At 50.1% G+C, this 26669-nt stretch overlaps 3 protein-coding genes across 5 annotated transcripts in view; 1 reads left to right on the top strand and 2 right to left on the bottom strand.

The window, feature by feature from the left end:
• C1QTNF7 (C1q and TNF related 7) overlaps positions 1 to 8556 on the top strand; it is a 46121-nt gene extending 37565 nt beyond the window's left edge. For 2 of the 3 annotated variants that reach the window (XM_068149707.1, XM_068149708.1), the window contains exons 2-4: positions 5449 to 5644; positions 6580 to 6825; positions 7521 to 8556. In XM_068149707.1, the coding sequence (XP_068005808.1) occupies positions 6588 to 6825; positions 7521 to 8152 (870 nt within the window). In that variant the 5' untranslated portion in view covers positions 5449 to 5644; positions 6580 to 6587 and the 3' untranslated portion in view covers positions 8153 to 8556. The remainder of the gene's footprint in view (positions 1 to 5448; positions 5645 to 6579; positions 6826 to 7520) is intronic. The other variant, XM_068149709.1, reaches the window with a different exon arrangement.
• Positions 8557 to 15030: 6474 nt separating this feature from the next.
• Positions 15031 to 17001, bottom strand: LOC137446775 (neurophysin 1-like). Its single transcript, XM_068149734.1, has 3 exons — positions 16882 to 17001; positions 15614 to 15821; positions 15031 to 15080 (listed from the first exon to the last, which is right to left on the bottom strand). The coding sequence occupies exons 1-3, from the start codon at positions 16999 to 17001 to the stop codon at positions 15031 to 15033; spliced, it is 378 nt and encodes a 125-aa protein (XP_068005835.1).
• A 2590-nt stretch (positions 17002 to 19591) lies between these two features.
• LOC137446749 (vasotocin-neurophysin VT) lies at positions 19592 to 21207 on the bottom strand. Its single transcript, XM_068149706.1, has 3 exons — positions 21088 to 21207; positions 20406 to 20607; positions 19592 to 19755 (listed from the first exon to the last, which is right to left on the bottom strand). The coding sequence occupies exons 1-3, from the start codon at positions 21205 to 21207 to the stop codon at positions 19592 to 19594; spliced, it is 486 nt and encodes a 161-aa protein (XP_068005807.1).
• Positions 21208 to 26669: the final 5462 nt, after the last annotated feature.

Here is a 26669-nt window from a genome sequence, read left to right as displayed (position 1 = left end):
GAATAGAATAGAATAGAATAGAATAGAATAGAATAGAATAGAATAGAATAGAATAGAATAGAATAGACCAGGTTGGAAGAGACCTTCAAGATCATCTTGTCCAACCTATCATCCAACACCACCTAATCAACTAAACCATGCTTGCCTGGCTACAGGCTGCCTGGGCATTGGGTCATGTCAGGTGTGCACAGCCTGGGTCTCACTTTGCTGTCCTGAGTATCTGTGTAGCACAGGACTGCTCCTGCAGATGTGCCTTCAGACATTCTAGGCAGCCCCTCATGCTACAACAGAGATTTTATGGGTCATTCATTTGGACATGGATACCCAAATCCTCCTCAAGATGCATTTTCTGTGTATGAAAGTCACATAGAAAAGCTGGGGCTGGTGAGAACTTTTTGTCAGTTCAGCTCAAATTCAGCACCACAAAGTTATTTCTTCCTCAGGAATATTCAGCTCCCAAATGCTGATTTTCCAAGCCTGTTTTCACATGCACAATTGTGCAGTTATATTTTGAGGCTTCCCAAGCAGGAACCTGGGAGCTGTAGTGAGCTGTTTTCAGGACTGCTGTCATCTGAGCTCTGTTGTCCAGTTCTTCTGCTCCTGGGAGCTCAGCTTGGCTAGCATGGAGCACTTCAGAAATTCCTGCTTTTATGCTGCAACATATAAACACGAGGCAATAACATTCAGAGTGATTTAAGAGAATTATATCCATAGTATAGGGCTTTTGCAATGCCTTCAAAGTGTCACATAAATAAAAACTAATTAGTCCGCCACAATCTTGTCAAACATGCATACTTCTCCAGATTTCAAAGACAGAACATTTGTGTCTTACCTTTGCACTCCCCAGGATGTCAAGGACTGTCTACAGTTTCACCTGGATTGAAGGGACCACAGTGTGGTGCAATTTGAGCATTGATGGAAGAAACTGATCTGCCACCCTCACTTAGAAAAACTGTTAGAGAAATCACTGCACCTTAGACCTGAACAGCATGATGGTTAGCAGGACTGGTTTGACAGCCAGCTGAACATGAGCCAGCAGTGTGCCCAGGTGGCCAAGAAAGCCAATGGCATCCTGGCCTGGATCAGGAATAGTGTGGCCAGCAGGAGCAGGGAAGTCATTGTGCCCCTGTGCTCAGCACTGGTTAGGCCACATCTTGGGTACTTTGTCCAGTTCTGGGCCCCTCAATTTAAGAAGAACCTTGAGACACTTGAAGGTGTCCAGAGAAGGGCAACAAGGCTGGGGAGAGGTCTGGAGCACAGCCCTGTGAGGAGAGGCTGAGGGAGCTGGGGTTGTTTAGCCTGGAGAAGAGGAGGCTCAGGGGAGACCTAATTGCTGTCTACAACTAACTGAAGGGAGGTTGTAGCCAGGTGGGGATTGGTCTCTTCTCCCAGGCAACCAGAACCAGAACAAGAGGACACAGTCTCAAGCTGTGCCAGGGGAGGTTTAGGCTGGAGGTGAGGAGAAAGTTCTTCACAGAGAGAGTTGTTAGCCATTGGAATGTGCTGCCCAGGAGGTGGTAGAGTCACCATCCCTGGAGGTGTTGAAGAGGGGATTGGACGTGGCACTTGGTGCCATGGTTTAGTAGTCACGAGGTGTTGGGTGACAGGTTGGACTCAATGATCTCTGAGGTCTTTTCCAATCTTATTGATTCTATGCCCACTGTCTTCCAGTAAATGCCTTGGCACACTCAGTCCTGCTCTACCTAGTGGATTTGGAACCTACTGAAATGGAATAACATTATTCTAATCCTCTGTTCATATCATTCTCTCTCTTTTTCTTTCCTTTTTTTTTCTTCTTGATGGCTTTAAAGGTGATTGACTTTGTTGTGAACAAGAATACAATGCCTTCATCCTGGCTTTCAATATTTGGGAAAGAGAATATTGTTTCTCCCTGAAGAGAAATGATTTGGCACATATAAATGGCATTGTTTCCTACACCAGTTTATGGAGAAAAGCTTGCCTCTTTGAAAAGAAGAACCAGAAGCCAGGACCAAAGTGTCAGTCATGACTCACTTTTAGTCTACTAGTTAACTCTCTGGGACCTTTAACATTGTGATTTCCCTCTTAGAGCACTCACCAGGAAACAGAACCCTGGGTTCAGTGATGTGCATCCTTCCTTAGTCTGAGACTCACACTTTTCAAGAGACTGGTGCAATAACAAGGAGAGGCTACTCTCACCCTTTCTTCTGAAACTGGACTCATACAGGAAGAAATGTAAGAGTCCAAAGTCAAAAGGCAAGAGGAGTCCTGATGCTGTGGCCTAAGGCATGTTGTCACAAATGGCATTTGTTGGCTCCCACTGTTGGAAGCAGCCTTCTGTATTCCCCCCAAGCCTAAATTCGGGACTGTCAACATCATCACCTGAACATTATCACCATTTCCTCCCAATCCCAGGTCTGTTCCCCTTCCTGAAGTCCCAACATTCTGCTTCACAGCCCCAGCACTCCTTAAGACCCTCAACTCACAGCTGAAACTTCACCTGTTCCACTCTGCCTTCTCCTACCCAAACTGGCTGTCCGGTCACAATGGGCATATCATGATCTCAACAACCCCATTCCCCTCACCTTCTCCAAATGACTTTTTTTTTCCATGGTCTTAGCAGAAACACATGTCCCAGACACACAAGAACAGCAGGAGAGGTCTGGGATCTGCAGACAGATTCATGCATCCATCAGTTACTGGCCAGCTGGTGGCAGGAGCAGCTGTGTGAAGGCCCTTAGTCTCTTTTGTAAAATATCCTGGACATAGGCAAACCCAGCACTTGTTGAGATTGTTTTGGCTTGGCATATGAGCAACACAGTGTGGGAACACCTAGCCTACTGATTCAGACTTTCATCTTGCAAAGGGCAGGTTTTGTTCCAGTCCTTGATCCTTAGGTCATGTCTGCTTCTTATCCATCAGCTTTGTGTGAAATGCATATGAAGTCCTAGCCATGAACTCCCTCCAAGCTACTCCCTCCTGGCAAAGTGCTTAAAGCTCTTCTCTGCAGAGAGCTTTGTTGTCCCTGATTTAAGTCCTATGGAAATCCAGGAGCTTTATTTGGGTACACTCAGTAGTACATCAGAACAAACATCACTGTGAAGTTTATGCTTGCAGCTAGCTACTTCCTTGCAGTTACCATTTGCTGCTCTGCTGCAATGTTAAGCATTCATATGTTAATCCACTCATGGAGGCTGTTGTGCCTGACTGTACTGGAAGGCTTTATCAAATGACACCAAAATTAAGAGTTTGGTTTCTGCCAATTTGCTGCAAGATGCTTAATATGAAAAGCAGAATATACAGCACTGGAGACAATTTTGGAACATTGCTTATTTCCATCTCCAACTGCAATATTCTCATTCTACACTCTGCATTGCCTGTGATGCCAAGAGAGCTTCCAATTTCCTCTTCTGTAAAACAGAAAAGACTCTTCTGTATGTGTGTGTATGTATGTATATATCTATATCTATCTATCTATCTATATCTATATCTCTAGCTATATCTCTATCTCTATAGATAGAGAGATAGAGATAGAGATAGAGATGATAGAGATAGAGATAGAGATAGAGATAGAGATAGAGATAGAGATAGAGATAGAGATAGAGATAGAGATAGAGATGGAGATAGAGAAAGAGATAGAGAAAGAGATAGAGATAGAGATAGAGAAAGAGATAGAGATAGAGATAGAGATAGAGATAGAGATAGAGATAGAGATAGAGATAGAGATAGAGATAGAGATAGAGAAAGAGATAGAGAAAGAGATAGAGATAGAGATGAGAGAGAGAGAGAGAGAGAGAGAGGTGGAGATAGAGGTGGAGATAGAGGTGGAGATGGAGATAGAGATAGAGAGAGATAGAGACAGAGACACAGAGACAGAGATAGAGATAGAGATAGAGATGATAGAGAGAGATAGATAGAGATAGAGGTGGAGATAGAGGTGGAGATAGAGGTGGAGATAGAGATAGAGATAGAGATAGAGATAGAGATAGAGATAGAGATAGAGATAGAGATAGAGATAGATAGAGTAGAGAGAGATAGAGATAGAGATAGAGATAGAGATAGAGATAGAGATAGAGATAGAGATAGAGATAGAGATAGAGATAGAGATAGAGATGACAGAGAGAGATAGATAGAGATAGAGGTGGAGATAGAGGTGGAGATAGAGATAGAGATAGAGATAGAGATAGAGATAGAGATAGAGATAGAGATAGAGATAGAGATAGAGATAGAGATAGAGATGATAGAGATAGAGATAGAGCTAGAGATAGAGATAGAGATAGAGATAGAGATAGAGAGATAGAGATGATAGAGATAGAGATAGAGATAGAGAGATATAGAGATAGAGATGATAGAGTAGAGAGAGTAGAGAGATAGAGATAGAGATAGAGATAGAGATAGAGATAGAGATAGAGATAGAGATAGAGATAGAGATAGAGATAGAGATGATAGAGATAGAGATAGAGATAGAGATAGAGATAGAGATAGAGATAGAGATAGAGATAGAGATAGAGAGATAGAGATGATAGAGATAGAGATAGAGATAGAGATAGAGATAGAGATAGAGAGATATAGAGATAGAGATGATAGAGTAGAGAGAGTAGAGAGATAGAGATAGAGATAGAGATAGAGATAGAGATAGAGATAGAGATAGAGATAGAGATAGAGATAGAGATAGAGATAGAGATAGAGATAGATATATTCTGGTCATTATCCCTGTTGAATAGATTTGACCATAGACCATAGAATGGCTTGAGTTGGAAGGGATCTTAAAGATCATCTAGTTCCAAATCCCCCTACCATAGGCAGGGACGCCTCCCACTAGACCAGGCTGGTAAAAGCCTCATCCAGCCTGGTCTTCAACACTTCCAGGGATGATGCCATATACCAGTTGAAACATCATGAGCAGCAAATAAACAGTTTGGGTTTTAAAATCAATCAGTCAGCACTAATCAGTATCACAGAGAAGGGAAGGGGAACAGCTTCTGTATTAATTAATGAATTAATACAGAACATTAACTCTGAGTTTGCGAATGAGCCTAACTGTGGGGGGAAAGGTAGATGCTGTTTCACACAGATGTTCTGAAATCATAGTTTCATAGTTTCATAGTTTCATAGTTTCATTCAGGGTTGGAAGGGACCACAAGGATCATCTAGTTCCAACCCCCCTGCCATGGGCAGGGACACCCCACACTAGATCAGGCTGGACAGAGCCTCATCCAGCCTGCTCTTAAACACCCCCAGGGACGGGGCCTCGACCACCTCCCTGGACAACCCATTCCAGGGTTTCACCACTCTCATGGTGAAGAACCTCCTCCTCACCTCCAGCCTGAATCTCCCCACCTCCAGCTTCATTCCATTCCCCCTAGTCCTATCACTACCTGATATCCTGAGAAGTCCTTCCCCAGCCTTCCTGTAGGCCCCCTTCAGATACTGTATCACCCATTCCATTTGTTCTTTTTCTCCCCACAGAAACCACTGGGCTCTGATTTCCTTGAATGCTGTAAAATAGCTCTGAAGGGATGGAGAACTCCAACAAAAAACCCCACACAAGTCTGAGAAGCCAGCAAAGGAACTAGAAAAAAGAGCTTGACTTGTAGAATCTCATCTGGCCCATGACTGACTCTCTGCTCATGCAACACTAACTGAAGACATCTTTGTACATCAGGTACTGCAAGTTCTCAGCACACTACTGTTTCTGCAGTGTTTTTAATTCAGTCTCCCAGTGTGTAGCAGAACAGAGAAACTGGCATTCAGTTGTTTATGAAAACAACCCAATACCATATCTGTAAAGGTTAAAGCAATTTTCCTGCAAGATATTGCAGCACAGTTAATTTCATATGACAGTCCAAGCCAGGCTTAAAAACTCAGCCTGCTGGCAGCCCATCATCACACTCCATCCGTTCCCTGCAGGACAGCTACCTGATTCCACCTGACTGACGAGGGTGAAGTGGTTATTAGTGCTGTGGTCACCAGGGTTTCCAGCCAGGCACTGGAGCAGTAGCTGTCTTAGTGGTATCCATTCTGTAGGCTCAGCAAGTTTCTGCTGTAGCTATTCAGAGATGCATTTGTACTTATTGCAGTCATAGAAGATTCATTTGCAAACCTTAGGCCAAACTTCAAAATTAAATGGAGGTGTAAGCTTTGACCTCACTAGAAGAGACTGCTCCTATTGGCACAGCATCCTACCACAGACAATTCCCTCCAGCAAGGGGACTTTTCTCCATAAAGCTTACACAGGTCCCAAAGACAAACCAAACTGTGCAAGCAAAGAACTTTGCATTGAAATACAGATTGTTTTCTTAACATGACAAAATTTGGTTGAAGAACTCTATGTTCCAAGTCATACCATGTCAGTCTGCAGGTGACTTGAAAGACCCACAGTAACATGTTTGGTGACCAGAAAAATGTCCAACCTGATAGACTTTCTCCCTGGTCCCCTCATGGATTCTGGTAATGCAGCAATGCCAGGTTGATCCCTGCACATGTACCTGTGCAGAATGCACCACATCATCATACTTTCTAGCATATTCAGAGCCACCTGCAGGTGCCTAGAGTGCCATCAGATGGATCAGCAGTCTCATTCATATGTATTTTTTCCAGATCCAAGGATGTTTGTGTTGCTTTACATTACAAGTTTTGCCATCTACACAAGTGAACAACCTCTGCAAAGCCAAGTCAAAGGAGAAAACTACTACACCAGATACATCTGTAGCATCCCTGGATTGCCAGGTCCTGCAGGTCCCCCGGGAGCTAGTGGATCCCCAGGACCACATGGACGCATTGGTCTTCCAGGAAGAGATGGAAGAGATGGCAGGAAAGGAGAAAAAGGTGAAAAAGGGAGTGCAGGTATTGAATATTTGTGTAACCTAACACAGTAGTGCAGCAAAGTTGGAGCTTTCATTGTCACTGCTATGCATACACACACACACGATTCATGTATGTGCCTGGGTGGGTTTAAGTATGATTCATTTACATCTAGTGAGAGAAAGGAAATATGCAGATCTATTTTGGATGTGTCTGCTATGCATGCATCTGTGCAACTACATGTCAATGCACAGCCTTCCTGTGCAGAGGTGCTAGGAAAAAGTCTGTGAAAGTGAAGCCTGCATGGTGTCAAATCAATAGTCTGATTTGTGCCATTAGCCAGGAGTAAATAATCAGCAGGTGTTTAGGTGCACACTAAAAAAGCTCAAATAGTAAGCTATTTAGTGCACAAGTATCATTGTAGAGGCAGCCACACTGCTGTCCTTCTCATCAGCAGTGCCCATAGCCCACTCAGTAATGGACTGATCATGGATAAAAGCCTTCGGTGTGCAACCAAGGCATAGAGAAACAAAGGACCCCTGGGCTGTGGAGCCTGGTCCTCTGCTCCCACCTATCATTCCTTCTGCAAACTTACTAGATGGCTTTGAGAGTATTTTTGGAGCCTTTGTTGAAATTCTGACCATGTTTCTTGTTTGTTCAGGCACACACAGTAGCCCACACAATCATTTACTGAGGTGATAAGTGCAATGATTAACTAACTTACAATGTTTTTGAAGGTTTAAGAGGAAAGACTGGGCCTTTAGGACCAGCTGGAGAGAAAGGAGACCAAGGTCAGTCTGGTAAAAAAGGACCTGGAGGACTGACAGGCGCCAAAGGTGAAGTAGGCCCAGCTGGACCACCTGGACCTAAGGGAGATAAAGGCGACCGAGGAGAGCCGGGTGCACCAGGGGTCTGTAAGTGTGGACAGATAGTGCTGAAATCTGCCTTTTCTGTTGGCATCACCACCAGCTACCCAGAAGAAAGACTACCAATTGTATTCAACAAAGTCCTTTTCAATGAGGGGGAGCATTACAACCCTTCCACAGGGAAGTTTATTTGTGCCATCCCAGGGATTTACTATTTCTCTTACGACATCACCTTAGCAAATAAGCATCTTGCCATCGGGCTGGTTCACAACGGGAAGTACCGGATAAAGACGTTCGATGCAAACACAGGCAACCACGACGTAGCTTCTGGTTCTACGGTGATCTACCTTCAGCCAGAAGACGAAGTATGGCTTGAGATCTTCTACACTGACCAAAATGGTCTCTTTTCTGATCCAACGTGGGCAGACAGCTTGTTCTCTGGGTTTCTCTTGTACGTTGATACAGATTACCTTGACGCTTTATCGGATGAAGATGAGCTCTGAAGCCGGCGACGCCAAGGGCCGTTCAGCCTGGACAACCCAGAGCAGGAGACACAAATCAAAACCCAAACAAATCTGGGACTTTATTTTTTGCTTTGATGGGAAGGAAATCTGAGCTGACAAGGAACTGTGCAGAAACCTAAGTTGGATATTTTTTTACTGGACAGCAGGGATCTCAAAAGGAATTGTAACTAACAAAAGACTGCATCACTCCAGGACTGACTCCACCTGAAAGCTGTGGTTTTAATACTATTTAAACAACTGTACATGGGATTTTATATAAAACATTAAGCTGCAATATAGAATTGATATTTTGTGTATGATAATAAAGTGAAATTGAACAGTTGACAGCATTACCATCTTTGATCATTTGAAGAGAGGAAATACTCAGCTGTACTCAGCACTGGTTAGGCCACACCTTGAGTACTGTGCCCAGTTCTGGGCCCCTCAGTTTAGGAAAGATGTTGACTTGCTGGAACATGTCCAAGGAAGGGCAACAAAGCTGGGGAGGGGTTTGGAGCACAAGCCCTGTGAGGAGAAGCTGAGGGAGCTGGAGAAGAGGAGGCTCGGGGAGACCTTATTGCTGTCTACAACTACCTGAAGGGAGGTTGTAGCCAGGTGGGAGTTGGTCTCTTCTCCCAGGCAACCAGCACCAGAACAAGAGGACACAGCCTCAAGCTGCTCTCTTCCCAGAAAGAGAGACTGGCCATTGGAATGTGCTGCCCAGGGAGGTGGTGGAGTCACCATCACCAGAAGTGTTTAGGAAGAGACTTGATAGGGTGCTTGGTGCCATGGTTTAGTTGATTAGATGGTGTTGGATGATAGGTTGGACTCAATGATCTCAAAGGTCTTTTCCAACCTGGTTAATTCAATTCTATTCTATTAAAAACAAGCAAAACAAAAAACCTCATTGATTGTTAAGAAGGAGAGGAATAAAATAGGAATGTGTGCTTCAGGATGCAGCTGAACAGGTCACAAGGACAGTCCCACCTGATATTTACAGCAATAAATGGTATCATAGATAACTAACCTCCTAATAGATTTGTACTAGCTGAGGACTGCCCAATGACAGTGATAAAAGATGAGAACAAAGGTATTAAACCCAGAAAGTAACAGAAATCTGGAAGGTCTAAAAACTACAAAACAGCCCACACTGAACCCATGACTTCCAGGAAGTCTAATTCAACAGACACAGGGTTGGACCTATAGAGGTATTTAATGGCATGTTTATTTTAAACCCCACAGAAATGGTTTTCACACACAGGATCACAGAATCACCAAGGTTGGAAGAGACCTCCAAAGATCATCAAGTCCAACCTGTCACCACAGACCTCATGACTAAACCATGGCACCAAGTGCCACATCCAATCCCCTCTTGAACACCTCCAGGGATGGTGACTCCACCACCTCCCTGGGCAGCACATCCCAATGGCCAACAACTCTTTCTGTGAAGAACTTTCTCCTCACCTTGAGCACTTCCCCTGGCACAGCTTGAGACTGTGTCCTCTTGTTCTGGTACTGGTTGCCTGGGAGAAGAGACCAATCCCCTCCCGGCTACAACCTCCCTTCAGGTAGTTGTAAAGAGCAATGAGATCTCCCCTGAGCCTCCTCTCTCCAGGCTAAGCAACCCCAGCTCCCTCAGCCTCTCCTTGTAGGGCTGTGCTCGAGGCCTCTCCCCAGCCTTGTTGCCCTTCTCTGGACACGTTCAAGTGTCTCAATGTCCTTCTTCAACTGAGGGGCCCAGAACTGGACACAGGACTCAAGGTTTTATGATATTTCAATCAAGAGAAAGTTCACGTTAGGAGTAACAAGTACATTTTTATTAGGGTTTGAACATCTCTATAAAAAGCCAAACTTAAGGAAAGAGCCTGATGGATTTTCTCCAGACTCTGCAGAAATGTATTTGGTAGTTATCAGGAACTTGGACAGTCACTGACAAAACTATTTTGTTCTTTTCTTTTATTTTTTTTTGTTTTCCACAATTAAGTAAATAAACCCCAGGCCTTCCTGGTGAAATGTTCCTGGCTGCAAGTGCAAAGTGCTTCCATGCAATAATCTTGTAAAAATGAATGAAATATGAAAGAGCCATTTTAACCACACCTATCTCGAAGGTGACATCATGGGAAGAAGCAACCCAAGAGTTTGTTCCTTCCCTTAGCAATTTAGATGTAGGCTTGCACAATCATAGGAAGGTTTTTTTTTTTATCTTACCAAAGTTTTCCCACTTGGATTCTGCAGTGATTTGAACAGCTTAAGGCTTTGGCATGAAGTATTGACAATAAGTCATTCTGTTGCAGTGTGCCTATAGGTTTTGGCAGGAGGAATCGTTTTTACTGCGCATATATGGACAGCATAGCAGCATGCGTCCCTGCCCTCACTCGGGATCTCAAGACTGAAGTAAATCATTGCTGTTGCTATTGTTTTACTTGAAAATAGATCAGCTGTGACGACATGGGATTTCATCAGGGGGATTTCGTCTGCCTCAATTTGAATTTACAGAGGAAATATCTGGGGCTGAAGTCTTCCCACCACTTAAACCAGTAGGTGGGGAGGTCTGGCTCGGCTTCAAGATGTTGTAGGATAGCAAAGAGCACAATTATCTTTGGGTTTATATTTGAGATTAATCAAAGTTCTCTAAACTATATATGTCATTCTGCAGGTGCCAGGCTTATGTCATGGTGACAAAGAGATAAAGAGTACTGACCCCTTGAGAAACATAAATGAACCACGATTCTCAACAGGCTCTACAGCAAATTTGCAGCAAGAAGCAGATGGGATTTATAGAAATCAGTGACTTGTAGGAAGGAAACATATCCTCTCCTTTCTTTACTTTCAACAAAGTGTGCTCCCTAGGCTCAGAAGATAAGGGAAAGGATTTAACATTTGGAGGGGGTTGGTCTCTTCTCACCAGGCAACCAGCACCAGAACAAGAGGACACTGTCTCAAACTGTGCCAGGGGAAGTTTAGGTTTGAGGTGAGGAGAAAGTTCTTCCCAGAAAGAATTGTTTGCCATTGGAATGTGCTGCCCAGGGAGGTGGTGGAGTCACCATCACTGGAGGTGTTCAGGAGGGGATTGGACGTGGCACTTGGTGCCATAGTTTAGTAGTCATGAGGTGTTGGTTGACAGGTTGGACTTGATGATCTTTGAAGTCTTTTCCAACCTCATTGATTCTATGACTCTATGAGTTTTGAGGTGAAGAACAACTTCCTTAATCATCTGAAAATTTGCCTCTCCTCTCCTCTCCTCTCCTCTCCTCTCCTCTCCTCTCCTCTCCTCTCCTCTCCTCTCCTCTCCTCTCCTCTCCTCTCCTCTCCTCTCCTCTCCTCTCCGAACCTCTCCTCTCCTCTCCGAACCTCTCCTCTCCTCTCCTCTCCGAACCTCTCCTCTCCGAACCTCTCCTCTCCGAACCTCTCCTCTCCGAACCTCTCCTCTCCTCTCCGAACCTCTCCTCTCCGAACCTCTCCTCTCCGAACCTCTCCGAACCTCTCTGAACCTCTCCTCTCCTCTCCTCTCCGAACCTCTCCTCTCCTCTCCTCTCCTCTCCGAACCTCTCCTCTCCGAACCTCTCCTCTCATCTCCGAACCTCTCCTCTCCGAACCTCTCCTCTCCGAACCTCTCATTCTATTCCATTCCATTCCATTCCATTCCATTCCATTCCATTCCATTCCATTCCATTCCATTCCATTCCACGGGATTCGACCTTCTAAAGTCCTTTTTAGAATATAGCAGATACAGAGGGTTTGCTTTTAAATACATTTTTTTGACTATAAATCATATAACATTTTAATATCTCTATAAAAACAAGAAATTTCTGTCTGTTCAACTCCTCACACTAATGGCTGCAAGTTTAAATAATTTTTAATCTCCCTCGCCTCCTCCTACTCCCGCCCCCCAAGAATTTTCAGCCATTTCATGAATTTGGGGCATTTAGAGACGAGGCAGCGGCACCCAGGACTTGACCGAGCGGCACACGCCGCTGAGGAAGCGCAGTGCTGCCAGTTGAACACAGGATGGCAGCACTGAGCACACACAGGGCGGCACTACCCGCTGCACAACTGCAATGCCGACAATTTACCACCGGGTAGCAGCACTAAGCACTGAGCACTAAGCACTGAGCACTAAGCACTACCCGCTGCACAACTGCAATGTCCACAATTTACCACCGGGTGGCAGCAGTGAGAACTGATATGACAGCACCACCCGCCGCACAACTGCAATGCCGAAAATTTACCACCAGGTGGCAGCACTGAGCAGTCCCCGTGTGCGTGGCGCCGCTCAGCTGCCTCCGTTCAGAGATTTTTCCGTTTAAACGAATCAAACCGACAACCATCACCAAAACCACAGAGGAAAACGCAGTATTTTTAACCTCTGTATACACGCTTAGCGTTGGACTGGATGATCTTCTAGGTCCCGTCCAGCCAGATGTATTCTCTGATGTGTTCTGTGATGTTTTAAAAGCCTTTATAAAACAGAGGAGATACAGGGAAGTCATTTCAACGTCCTTTTTGCACATAAATTTACACAATTCCTCAATATCTAGATAAAATCGAGACCTTTTTCTCTACTGGAGCACCTCACACTTAACTGTTTTAACCATTTTTCAATCCACTCCAAGAATTTTCAGGCATTCCAAGCATCTAGCACTGCAAGCACCCTTTTTGGGAGGCTGTCCCTCATCACACACGCACCCCCCTCCTCCATATGACATCATCACTCCACCTAGAACCCTCTCCCCTTTTTAATTCATTTAAAGAAAAAAAGAAAAGGCACAAACTGAGGAGAACTGCCCAGCCAGCAGTAAGAATAAGAATAAGAATAAGAATAAGAATAAGAATAAGAATAAGAATGAAAGAATAAGAATAAGAATAAGAATAAGAATAAGAATAAGAATAAGAATAAGAATAAGAATAAGAATAAGAATAAGAATAAGAAAGAATAAGAATAAAAGAATAAGAATAAGAATAAGAATAAGAATAAGAATAAGAATAAGAATAAGAATAAAACAAGTTGGAAGAGACCTTCAAAATCATCGTGTCCAACCCATCAACCAATCCAACCCACCCAAACAACTAACCCATGGCACCAAGCACCCTGTCAAGTCTCCTCCTGAACACCTCCAGTGATGGTGACTCCACCACCTCCCCAGGCAGCCCATTCCAATGGGCAATCACTCTCTCTGTATAGAACTTCTTCCTAACATCCAGCCTAAACCTCCCCTGGCACAGCTTGAGACTGTGTCCTCTTGTTCTGGTGCTGGCTGCCTGGGAGAAGAAACCAACATCCACCTGTCTACAACCTCCCTTCAGGTAGTTGTAGAGAGCAATAAGGTCACCCCTGAGTCTCCTCCTCTCCAGGCTAAGCAGCCCCAGCTCCCTCAGCCTCTCCTCACAGGGCTGTGTTCCAAACCCCTCACCAACTTCATTGTCCTTCTCTGGACTCATTCCAGCAAGTCAACCTCCTTCCTAAACTGAAGGGCTCTAATAGTTATATATTACACATCCCACTAGAGATATAAAGGAGGGGGTACCCTCCACCCCCCACGAATGGCTGCAACCCCCCCAGCCCCTGTCCCACAGGCTGGTGGCTGCCCCACAGTGGGGAGCATGCCAGAGGTGGTGCCATGTCTCTTGCTCAGGCTTTGCACGCCCCCACCGGCAGAGCTGTTGGCTGAGCTGCATGCTCAAGCTGCATGCTCAGCTTGCCACCAAAACACTGGGTTTGGGCTAGTCAAGGATTAAGGCTGAGCCACCAGCTAGATGTGTGCCACAGGCTCTCTATGAGCTCCTCTGCCTTCCCAAAGGCAATATGGGAGAGAGACTTCATAGAACTGTTTTGGTTGGACCATAAAGCCCAACCATTACCTAAGCCTCCCTATGGACTGGAAAAGAAAACTAGACTAGCTTTTGTGAAACATCAGCAATGAAAAGGAAATGGAATAATATTAATAAGAAAGTAATGAAATATGCAGAGAATCCCAGCAGTCCAGTGTGGGAGGGGTTGGAAAAGACCTCTGGAGATCACCCAGCTCCAACACTGGCTAGAGAAGGAGACTCCACAACCCCTCTGGACATTTGTATCCATCCAAATCCATGCCACACCAACATCAAACTCCAGAGTCCAGGCTGCACTCAATGAAAGGCAGGAACTGGATTCAGGAACACATGGATTGGGATTGAAGGCAGAGGGGCAGCATCCTCCTTGGACACCAGCCATTGAAGAAGAGGTTTGAGCCTGGTGATCCCTCAGCTTTCTCCTGAAGATGACACCCATGGTCAGTTGAAGGTCACCTGTCCTGTCTGCTCCCCCCTGCAGGTGCCACCTGCAGGCTTCCTGCACCCCAAGGTGGCACACAAGCTGTGGCAGTGCCCTTGGTGTGCCCAGGACCCAGACTCAGCCAGAGCCTTTCTGCAGCCCAGCCCTTGGCAGGAGCTCTCCCCATCAGCTTCTCCCTGCTAGGAGCAGCCCCTGGCTGTGCAGCCCTGCCCTGAGCTGCAGAAAGTGCCTCAGTGAGCAGAGAAGTCAAATCCCTGAGCAGAAAAGAAATGTCCTGGTGTAGCCCAGCACCAGTCCAGTTTGCTGTGGTTCATCCACAGCACTGGCAGGCTGGTCACAGGTCTCTCTGCTTTCCCTCACCAGCTGTAGGAACTGTCCTTAAAGCCTTGCTTTTTTAATCCTAAAAGTGACCTTTTCCCTCCACCCAACCCTCCTGAGCCTGCAGCTGAGCCAGGCAAGCCCCCACAACACTGAGGCTTGATTTCTGTTCTGTACAAGGTTTATTTCTCATGAAGCTCATCGCTTTGATCCGTGGCTGGCCAGTTCCGTGGCTGAAGCAGGGCTGGTGGGGCAGGGATCCCCACGGGATTTACTCCCCAGGGATGCTCTATTCCAGCAGCATCTCGTGGTCACAGGAGGAGTCAGCCACGCAGCCATCTGTGTGGGGAGAGATGGGAGAGATCCAGCCTAGGATGCTGGTGGCCGCCTTGGCCGCCTGGGCACACCTGGCTCATCTTCAGCCACTGTTGACCATCACCCCCATGTCCTTTTCCACCAGTGGAGTGAGGTGGCACCCACCAGCCCTTGTAGATCTCCACCACTGGGGTTGGTAATTCCCTGTCTGCTTTGTGCATGCAGCACACCACCCACCCTCCCTCCCCCCCCCAAGGGTTTGTAGGGAGATGTCTGGTAGCATCTCAAGTGGGGAGCAGGTTGGGATGTTTGGAGGGGACATGGGCTGCCGTGCTTGCTCAGGTCCTAAAACTGGCTGCTACCTGCATTCCCCCTTCCCTCAAACACCCCAGTCTGGTGCTGCCATGCCTGGGGTTGGCATCAATCTGCCCCGAGTGGGAAGGCACTTTGGGAAGGGCTCCTTCTTTGATATCATAACCCCAATCCCCCTCTTATGTGTGCAGACCCCTGTGACAAGGGTGCCAGGGGACACGGCCTCAGACCCAGGGTGCCCTCACCAGTGTCACAGCAGATGCCAGGCGCTGCGCAGCTCCCACCGCTGCCACCCCCGCAGGGTTTGTGTCCTGACTCGCAGGGTGTGGGCAGGAAGTTCTCCTCCTGGCAGTGCAGGGTCTCAGAGGTGCCAATGTAGCAGCCCAGCTCTTCTCCACAGCAGATGTTGGGGCCGAAGCAGTGGCCCTTGTTCCTGGGCCCACAGGGCAGGCACTGAGTGGGGAAGCAGGGAGGAAAAGGGGAGAGTTATTTGGGAAGACTCCTGGGACTGGGTTGAGCCTTTGTCCTGGTCCTCCCCTCCCTCCTGCCAGCATTGAGAATGACAGAATTGCTTTGGATGGAAGAGACCAACCATTAACCCAGCATTGCCAGGTCACCACTAAACCATGTCCCTCAGCACATCTACACAGCCTTTAAACCCCTCCAGGGATGGGGACTCCAGCACTGCCCTGGGCAGCCTGGGCCAGGCCTTGACAACCCTTTTAGGGAAGAAATTGTTCCTCACGTCCAACCTAAACCTCACCTGGAGCAACTTGAGGCCATTTCCCTCTGTCCTATCACTTGCTCCTTAGGCACCAAGACCAAACCCCACCTGCCTCCAGCATCCTTTCAGGGAGTTGCAGGGAGCCCCTCAGCCTCCTTTTCTCCAGGCTGAACACCCCCAGGTCCCTCAGCTGCTCCTCACCAGCCCTGTTCTCCAGACCCTTCACCAGCTTCACTGAGCTTCTCTGGACTCTTTCCAGCACCTCAATGTCCTTCTTGGAGTGAATGCCCTCAAATGGAACCCAGTGTTTGAGGTGTGGCCTCACCAGCCCTGAATACAGGGGGCCCTCACTGCCCTGGTCCTGCTGGCCATGCTATTGCTGATCCAGCCTAGGATACTGGTGGCCTTCTTGGCTGCCTGGGCACACCTGGCTCATCTTCAGCCACTGTTGACCCACACCCCCATGCCAATTTCCAGCCACTCTGCCCCAAGCCTGGAGCATTTGTGGGGTTGTTGTGACCCAAGTGCAGGACCTGCCACTTGGCCTTGTTGAATCTCTTCCCGTTGGTTCTGGCCCATCAATCTTCCCAGACCAACCCCATATTGTCCTCCAGGAGCATCTGGGATGGTAAATGCCATGTTGGTCCTCTCCACCCACCTCTGCTCTACTTTAGGGGATTCTCAGTGCTGGGCTTGTCCCACCATGGGATGACAGCAACACCGAGCCCTGAGAAGGTTGGGAGGAGGAAAGGAGTAGGTTAGGAAATCCTCCTGCCCCCCAGGACCTACCTTTCGAATGTCCATGTCCAGGACGGCACGTTTGCCCCCGATGGGGCAGTTCTGGATGTAGCAAGCAGAGGAGAGAGCCAGGAGCCCCAGGAGGCAGACGGCGAGCACCTTGCAGGGCATGGCTGTGGCCTCAGGAGCTGTTTGGGTTCTCCTCCCGCGGGCAGCTGCGTTTATATAGCTCTGGCTGCTGCTTACACATGCTGGCAGCAGCGTCACCCATGCCCCTTAAAAACCACAAGGCATTGCTCTCCACACCGAAGGGCTCTGCTAATAGCTGGAGGTCAGGGACGTGAGGTCGAGGCCAAGGTGTTGGTTTTTCTCCTTGGTGAAGACTGCAAAGCGTGGCTGGGGGAGCTGTGTGGAGGCTGCAGATGCTCTTTGGGGTTCCACTCTCTTTGCCAAGCACTCAGGGCTGCTGAGCTGTGACTTGTTGCTCTGAGTCCTATTTGGAACCCTGCTGGTGTGGGCTGGGGTGAAGGAAGCCTAGTGTCACCTGTCTGCCCAGGAGTGGGATAAGCAGGGTCTGTGTGCATCCCTTGGCTTCAAATCCCAACTGGTGGGGGGAAAACCAAACCCCAGGAGCATCTAGGGTGAGAAATGCCATTTTGCTTCTTTCCACCCATCTCTGCCTGGCGTTTGGGGCATGCTCAGTGCTGGACTTGTCCTGTGGTGACACTAGGTACATCCCCACCAGCATCTAACACCCCCAAGGAAGCTTGAAAACCCCAAACCTCCTTGGCAAGGGCCTGAAAACCCCCACATTTCCCTGTTGCTTCTGCCTTGGAGCTTGAACATGATGCCCTGGACCACACTGTCAGCAGGCAAAGGACCTTCTGGAGAAACCACACCGAAGAACGGGGCTGAAGGCTGACGCAGTGAGGCAGAGTCCTGCTCACCCCAACCCCTTGCCTTCATTAGAGCAATTATGAGCTTCCTGCCTGGAATAAATTCCTGTGCTGCAGACACCTCTGAAGATCCACCCAGGCCATCACCCCAACCCCACCCACGCCTGCTTAATTGGGAATTAGGCATCCTGGAGCCTGTGAGCTGTGACCTCCTCTTATCCCTTCTGCCTTGCTTCCAAATCTGCCACTTAGTGTGGCAACAGTCACCAGTGGTGAGGGCAGCCAGGTCCTCCCCATCTGCCCAAGGTCAGGAGTCCTGGTCCCTGGGATCAAGCTGGGTGCCAGGGTCCATGCTAATGGGCTGGAAAACAGGGCTCAGCATCCACCCTGTGACATCCCAGCAGCTCAGCCATGCTGCCATCGTGCTGCAGCACAAGGTGGAGGAGAAAATCACCACCACAGAGTCCCTACAGCCAGGCTGGGGGTGTCTGGACCCCCACGGGCAGGGTTGGGATGTTTCTCAGGGAGACAAAGGTGAAAAAGGCCCCATCCCTGGAGGTGTTTAAGGCCAGGCTGGATGAGGCTCTGGCCAGCCTGGTCTAGTGTGGGGTGTCCCTGCCCATGGCAGGGGGGTTGGAACTAGATGATCCTTGTGGTCCCTTCCAACCCTGACTGATTCTATGATTCTATGAAAAATAGCTCCCCCACTTATCAGCTGATGTCACCTTGATGTCGAGGTTCCCTTCAGCCTGGAGTATCATTCCTGCTCAGTGATACATCCCCCATGCTGCAGGAGATCACGGGGTTCACATCCTGCACCCCTGCACAGGCTGAGAGCCAGGGCTGGGGATAACACCCCTTGATTTTGGGGTGATTGCAGTCCCCCCACCTCCAGGGGGCTGGGATAAGACTCTTGTTCTGGGGACCAGGCAGTGGGTTAACTCTGCAGCCCCTTCAAGGTGTGGGAAGCTGATGTAGGCAGGATGTGTCTTGCTGGCTCGGAGGAGCTCCACCTCCCAGGAGGTGTCACCTCCCTCTCAGGGACACTATAAAGGGCAAACTGACCCCTGTGCTGTAAGCGAGATCCAGGCGTGGAGCAGGGACCCTGCCAGGGTAAGAGACTTGGGGAGGGAGGAGGGTCACCAGATTTGGGGGGGAGATGGTGGAAGAACCAGGAGGCTGATCCTGCTCCTTGGAGGCTGGAGGAGACCAGTTTGGTAAGTGGGAGCAGGGAACGATGAGGCCAGTCCCAGGGGCTAGGCTGAAGCTGGGAACACAAATCTTTCCACTCTCGTGAGGTTTGGGTGCTTTTCCTGACTTTTTATCATTGTACAGCAGAAGTGGCTTGAAGCCTCCTGTGGTGCTGGTTCCTGAAGGCAAGGAGAGCCTGACTGTGCCCCAGAGAGGCGTCCTGGCCAAGAGGTAACACAACGGTGGCACATCTCAGCCCTCCTCAGTCTCCTGGGGCTGAGGGTGCTGCCAGGGCTCCTGGGCTGGGACGTGATGGGCAGATCCCACAGGCTAGCACCACCTCAGCTTCTTTTCCTTCGTGCTGTGAGGACAGGGCCAAATGCTGCCGCCTGCCCAGCAAAATCACTGCAGATGAGTTGGGCATCAGACCTCACGGGGCTGGGCAAGGATTTGCAGAGGGGAGGATGAAGAGCAAACAACCTCCAGCCCCACCAACCTCCAACTGCCCCACTTCACATCCCCAACCCCGGGGGGGTCCCGGGAGCCCTGGAGCCCCAGAGCCCCAATTGCAGCACTCAGGATGAAGCCACCACAGTGCATGAGGACTTTTATTGGGTCTTGTATTTACACGGCTGGGGTGGGGGGATGGTGGCAGGGACACCCAGTGCCCCTGCTCAGAGGAAAGGATGCCTTCCCTGCTGCTGCCGATTTGCCAGGTGCATCAGCTTGAGGAGCAGGTCTCCAGCTGAGCTGTCCAGCACTGTCAGGTTCTTCTCCACTGCCTCCTGAGCCCCATCGCTGCCCTCGTCCAGGCAGCCAGCATCCATGGCACAGGTTTCTTCAGCAGAAAGCAAAAGGTTAGCACAGGCTGGGTAGAACTTGCTTTGCCCTCAGGTGAGGATGAGCTTGGTGGCACCTGGAAGTGTCCACACAGCTCATGCTCCAGCTCTGTCCCTCCTGTTAACCAAGGCTGGGATTTTCCAGGCACACTGCCAGGGCTGTCCGTGCCTGGTTGGGACATATCTGGTGGGTGGAGGCTTGAGTAGGAGCTCTGAGCCCAATTCTTACCAGGGAATCATGGAATCATGGCACGGGCTGGGTGGGAAGGGACATTTAAAGGTTGTCCAGTCCACTCCCCCTGCAGTCAGCAGAGACCTATGCAACTAGAGCAGGTTGCTCATAGCCCCAGACAACCTGACCTGCAATGGTTCCAGGGATGGGACATCTCCCCCTTCTCTGGGCAATCTGGGCCAGTGTCTCATCACCCTCATAGTGAGGAATTAATTCCTTATTTCACAGAAGCCTGAATCTGTTATCCCCAAATTACTCCCAAACGGAGCCCACACTGCTGCCTCTCCACGCCTCAGTTTCCCCACTGCAAGATGAAGCCTAGCTTGAGCCCTGACTTATGCCATTACCACCCCACACGGTCCCAAGACCTCCCCGCAGCCTCTGCCCGGCCTGCCACCCCCCAGCAGCCCACGTTACCGGCAGTGCAACAGATGCCGGGCGCGGCGCAGCGCCCCCCCGCGCCGCAGGGCTGCCCTCCAGCCTGGCAGGGTGAGGGCAGGTAGTCTTCCTCGGCGCAGCGCTGCGTCTCCGCCGTGCCCAGGTAGCAGCCCAGCTCCGCGCCGCAGCAGATGCCGGGGCCGAAGCAGTTGCCTCTGTTCCCGGGGCCGCAGGGCATGCACTGGGGGAAAGAGTCGCTTGAGTATCCCCAAAGCGGAGGTGCACCCCGTTTGCAGCCTCCTTGGATGCCAAACCAGCCTCCCCCTGCCCCGGCTCTGCCAGCCCTTGGAGGTGCTGCCGTGGGGTGGCACATCTTGTCCCCATCACCGGCAGCGTGGCCTCCTGCTGCGGTGCTGCCCCCACTACAGGGCTTCTCGTTGTCGCCTGTGTCCCTCCTGTGCCATGGAGCTATCCTGTCCCCCTGCTTCCCACCTAGCAAGGATGGGGACAAGTCGATCACCTCCTTGAGGTGCCCCCAGTGTTTCAGGGGTGCTCTTTCCTCTGCCACCACTCCACTGCATGTCCTTGGCCATGCTTCCCAGCCCTCCCCAGCACTGGGCCTCATCTCCCTGCTGGGGGAAGCGTGGCTCAGGCTGCCCTCTGCCCCCCGCCCGGCTGATACCCACCCCCAGAACTGCCAAGGCCCCATCCCACCCAGTACCTGTCGCAGCGCTGTGTCGGCCAGGGCCCGCTTGCCACCCCGGGGGCAGTTCTGGATGTAGCAGGCTGAGGACAAGGCGAGGAGGCAGAGGAAGGAGAGGGGCAGCGAAGGCTCTGCCATGGCCAGGGGTGCCTGCAGCTGTACCACCACACGTGCCAGGGGAAGCTGCCTGCCCTGCCACTCACTCCGCATCTGGCCCTGTGCTGCGCCAGCCGCTATTTATGCTGCTGTGGCCCCTTCCCAGGGGAGGAGGAGGAGGAGGAGGAGGGCTGGGTTGTTTTTTTGTTGGGTTGGGCTTGCTTTTTTTTTTTTCCTTGTCTGTTTTTTCCCCAAATTGCATCCAAGCAGATCTGTAATTGAGGTGATTCAGTGCAGGAGCGCAAGCGGCAACGCTCGGGGCTGGTGGGTCCCATCCAGGAGCTGTGGCACCTCCAAGGGGCATGGTACACTCCAGGGATGGCCTGGGGAGGGTGCTGGATGGAGGGAGTGCAGGGTGGGGAGGAAGACAGGTTTGGAAGGTGCTGGTTTGGGATGCAGGTTTGGGGAGGGATGTCAGTTTGAAGTACATTCATTCAGAAGGTACTGAGTTGGAGTGGGGGTGTTGGTTTGGAAGCTGCTGGTTTGAGGGTAGTGCAAGTTTGGAGGGGCATGATCATTCAGAAGGTACTGGGCAGAGAAGGGGATGCTTTTGGAGGCTGCTGTTTAGGAGGGATGCAGGTTTAGGAGGGATGCGAGTTTGGAAAGGGGTGTACATGTAGAAGGTGCTGTTTTGGGGAGGGGTGATGGTTTGGAGGCTGCTGTTTAGGAGAGATGCAGGTTTAGGAGGGATGTGGGTTTGGGAAGGGGTGTACATGTAGAAGGTGCTGTTTTGGGGAGGGGTGATGGTTTGGAGGCTGCTGTTTAGGAGGGATGCAGGTTTAGGAGGGATGTGGGTTTGGGAAGGGGTGTACATGTAGAAGGTGCTGCTATGGGGAGAGGTGATGGTTTGGAGGCTGCTGTTTAGGACAGATGCAGGTTTTGGAGGGATGTGGATTTGGGAAGGGGTGTACATGTAGAAGGTGCTGCTATGGGGAGAGGTGATGCTTTGGGAAGTGGTAATGGCTTCAGAGGGATGCATGGTTTGGGAGGGGTGCTGGGTTCAGAGGAAGGCTGATCTGGGAGGCTGCAGTTCTGGGGAGGATGGCAGCTTGGGGGAGATGGTGGTTTAGGTAGGGATGGTCATTCAGAAGATGCTGGTTTGGGGAAGGGTGATGGTTTGGAGGATGTTGCTCAGGTCTGGAAGGGAAGCTCGTTCACAAGACTGTGGTTCAGAGAGGATTGTTGCTTTGGAGGATGCTGGCTTGAGAGGGGATGCTGAAGGGAAATGATGGGGTAAAGGCTGGAGGAGAACTCTGGGGTGCACAAAGACACACCTAAACCCAGGGGCTTGGCTGCTTTCTTCTTTCCTCCAAGAAAGATGATCCCCCACTCAGGGGAAACAGAGAGAGGCAGAGGGGAGGGGCAGTTCTGAGGGTCCCAGGCTGCTCCTGTCTGCTGCTGTGGGATTTTGGAGGGATGTATCAACCTGGAAATGAAGGTCCTGGTTTTTAGGGGGTTCTGTGCTTTATGATGGGTAAAAGTAAGAGCCTACAAGTGAGCTGTGGAGGGGCTTTTTACAAGGGTTTGTAGTGATAGGATTGGGAGGGGGGCGGCGAGGGTGTGGATTGAAGCTGGAAGAGGGGAGATTTAGACTGGGGATTAGGAAGAAATTCTTTCCAGTGAGGGTGGTGAGACACTGGAACAGGTTGCCCAGGGAGGTTGTGGATGGCTCCTCCCTGGAGGTGTTCAAGGCCAGGTTGGATGAGGCCTGGAGCAACCTGGTGGAATGTTGGACTAGATGACATTTGAAGGTCCCTTCCAATCCAAACCATTCTTTGATTCTCTGATTTGCTGCCCCCCTCCTCTCCCCTCTCCCACCCAGGAGGGCTGAAGGTAACTGCAGCCCCTGACTCAGATTTCCAAGGGAGCAGGGGAGCATCAGGCTCCCAAACGTGCCCCGTGACGTGGGGCAGCCATCAGCAGCTCTAATGACCAACATTATCCTCAGCGGCCGCGCTTCCTCATCCAAACCCAGCCCTTCACAGCGGGAGCCAGAACCCACTCTGCACTGCAGGCCTGAGGAGGATGCAAAACCCCTGGGCTGGGAAAAACTTTTCTTCAGCAGGGGCCCAAATGTCAGCTCTAAATTGGGTGTCGCACGCTCGTGCTCCGTCTCTTCATTACTGTATCGTAAAATTACATTAGCTGGGGGACGATCTGCATTCAAATGACTCTGTGTCTGGAATGATAACGTGGGAACAGGAGATTAAAATGCAATTATGCTCTTTAAAGGCAAGGAAGGTTAATAAAATGTTTTTGCAAGTTGCAGAGGCAAAACTGCAGCCGCAACTCAGAATCACTTACGGGAATCAAAGGGAGGAGGAAGGGGGAAAGGGGGAAACGTGGAGAGGCACGAAATGTGTAGGAAACACCCAAAGGGGGCTTGGGGAGGATGAAAATACTGGCAGAGGGTCATTGGGGATGAGTCATTGAGGGAGTAATCTGAGGGTGATGGGGTTTCACAGGGCTGGGAGCATCCGGGCTGGGTGGTGATGCTCACTGGTACCCAGCAACAGCCCCGGGGTGATGCTGATGCCCCCAGCTCACATTCACCTCTTGCTTGACACCTTCAGGCTACTTGAATCTGTAGTTGCAAACCTCCCCCCAGCACCAGCCATGGGGTCCCTTCTCTGGATTTGCTCTACAATGTCCTTGCTCTTCCCTAGGCTCTTCCCAGGGCCCCAAAGGAATCCCCTTCATTAGTGCTGATCTCCTAACGACATGCAAGGTGGGTGAGTCGGGCACCGTGGCATTCATTGTCTGTGTTAGCTGCTGCTTCCTCCCACCCAGCTCGTCTCTGCTGCTACAGGAAAGCTCCAAAGGCCTGCCATGGGGTGGGGAGTGGGTAGCAGCAGACTCAAATCCACCTTTCCCCCCCACCCCAGCCCTTCCATTCAGCCAAAATACAGCCCAAGCTCTTCTTAGACACCAGCAAAGGAGCTGGGGGCTGACAGAAAGGCTCAGCCACAAAGCCTCAGCCCTTCAGAGTCATAGAAACACAGAATGGTGGGGGTTGAAAGGGGCCGCTAGAGATCATCAAGTCCAACACCCCTGGCAAAGCAGGGTCATCCTAGGGCAGGTCAGACAGGAACATGTCCAGATAGGTCTTCAAGTCTCCTGAGAGCCCCTCCAGAGGCAGGAGAAATGCTGGAGGTCACAGTGCTCCACCACAGCCCACTGTGTCCAAGTGACCAAGTTTGATCAGAATAAATCAGAGAATGCTTGGTATGAGGTGGAGAAAGGGAAAATTTTTCACCACTTTGGGTGTTTTTCTGGTTTTGGGGATACAGCAGAGGAGAAACTTCTTAAACACATTGCTCAGGCACTGGACATGTAGAGCAGGTCAGGCTGGCCAAGGAGTGCTCCCATCTCCTGTCTGGGTGAACCAATGCTCCTCAAATGGGCCTGTCACCAGCATTTCCCTCAGTCACTGTGAACTGCTGACTTGATGGAGGTTAATGGCTGGTGACTGATGGTGGAGGGGACACCCTGCACCTCCTGGCTGAGCACAGCACCTTCTGTCACGTCACAGCCAAAGATGTTCCTCTGCTTCCACCAGATGATGGAAAATAGCTTCCTTTACAGAGGAGGAGCAGCCAGCCTCAAGCTTTGCCTTTGTCACTTGTCTGCCCAGATCCATCCTGCTGGGATGCAGAAGTCCCAGCAGGAGGTCACTGACCAACAAGGGATGGATTTGTCCTCCCATAAGCGCTAGAGGAAATTGCTCAGGCTTTCAATCCAAGGCCAGTCCACATCTCCCAGAGAGAAGAGAGGCTCACTGCTGGGGAATACATTTGCTGGTGGCATCTGCCTGTTCTGTGTGGGAGCTTAAGGGGAATTGCTGCGAGTCCTGGAAGAGGACCCCATGGGAAGTCCTGGCTACATGTCACCCACCACCAAACACATCATCTTGAAGTGCACAGAGGGGCTCTACTGCTCACAGAGGTTCCAGTGCTCCACTCACAAGGGGAGTGATCAAGACACACACCCAGATGGGGGTACACAGAATCATTTTGGTTGGAAGAGACCTCTAAGATCACCAAGCCCAACCTTCAACACAACACAGTCAGGTCACGACTAACCCTGCTCCCTCAGGGCCACATCTATAGGGCTTTTACCCCCCCCCCCCCAGGGATGGGCAAGCTGGTCCAGACAGTTTGGGGAAGAAATTGTTCATGTCCAACCTAAGAGATGTCCTCTGCTACAACTTGAAGCCATTTCCTCTTGTCCTATCACTTGTTCCCTGGGAGAAGAGACTGGCCCCCACCTGGCTCCAACCTCCTTTCAGGGACTGGTAGAGAGCCAGAAGCTCTCCTCCCCTCAGCCTCCTTTTCTCCAGGCTGAACAACCCCAGTTCCTTCAGCTGCTCCTCCCCAGACCTGTCCTCCAGACCCTTCACCAGGTTTGGTGCCTGGAACATGGAGATGAGCCCTCCTCTTTCGTGGAGGGGTGGACCAGATGGCCCCTGCCACCCCATCCTTTCCAGTCTCTGCTCCATGCTTCTTCCCTGGAGAGTGAAGGGAACCTTGAAAGCGAACTCACCTTCAGCTCCAGTGGGAAGACTCCAAGCCAGTCACTGCCCACCAGCTGGACAACCAATTTTTAGGCAGGAGGTGCTCAGCTGAGCTGGCAGCTTGGGGTTGTGCTGGGCTTTGCTAGTGCTAGAGAAGGCAAGGGCTGCACAGCTGGGGAGCTCCTGGAGATCTGGGGTGGAGGAGGCGTGAGAGCTGAGTCACAGCAGGATGGTTCACTGCAAACATAACAGTGCCACACAACTCAGAGGATTTGTGCTGCCCCCCACCTGAACTGGGGGAGTTTTAGGACATTTTGGGCCTCTTTTTCAATGGTTTGTTACTCGAAGATGGGACTCCCTACCTTGGCTACCAGTGGAGATGGCCAATAAACCCCCCACTGGTGCAGACAAAGAGCAGGATCAGCTTGGTGCTGGTACCAAGCTGTGTTGCAGGTCCCATTTCCTGGGACCAGAAAGTAACCAACATTATGGGTTGTGCAGCAGGCTGGTGCCTTTTAAGAGAGAAAAAAGATCTCAGGTGCAAAGGGGAGTCCAACAGAGGCTCATTACCCTGCAGAAACTGGCACAGAACAGTAACCAGCAACATCTGCTCTGAGGAGAGAAATTACCAATGAAGTGACAACAGCAGGGGGTTATACAGGTGACAAACCCCTCCACTGCCACCTTACCCTCAGCACATCCAGAGCATGCTGCAGACAGATCCCAGTGATTTTCCTTCTGGCATTCTTCTGAAGATCCAATCTACTGGGGTTGAGGTAGTCTCAAGCCTGTAACTATCCATGACCACCCCTCTAAAACCCAAGGGTCTGCATAGCTTCAGGGAATGCTTTAGGTTGGAAGGGACCTTAAAGACCACCTAGTTCCTTAAAGACCACCTAGTTCCAACCCCCCTGCCATGGGCAGGGACACC

This window comes from Melanerpes formicivorus, unplaced genomic scaffold (genome assembly GCF_026170545.1).
Source record: "Melanerpes formicivorus ecotype bairdi unplaced genomic scaffold, bMelFor1.0.p_v2 SCAF_18, whole genome shotgun sequence".
In the NCBI taxonomy this organism is placed as follows: Eukaryota; Metazoa; Chordata; class Aves; order Piciformes; family Picidae; genus Melanerpes; species Melanerpes formicivorus.
Note: the sequence above shows the minus strand (reverse complement) of the source record. Positions and strands in the feature narration are given on the sequence as shown.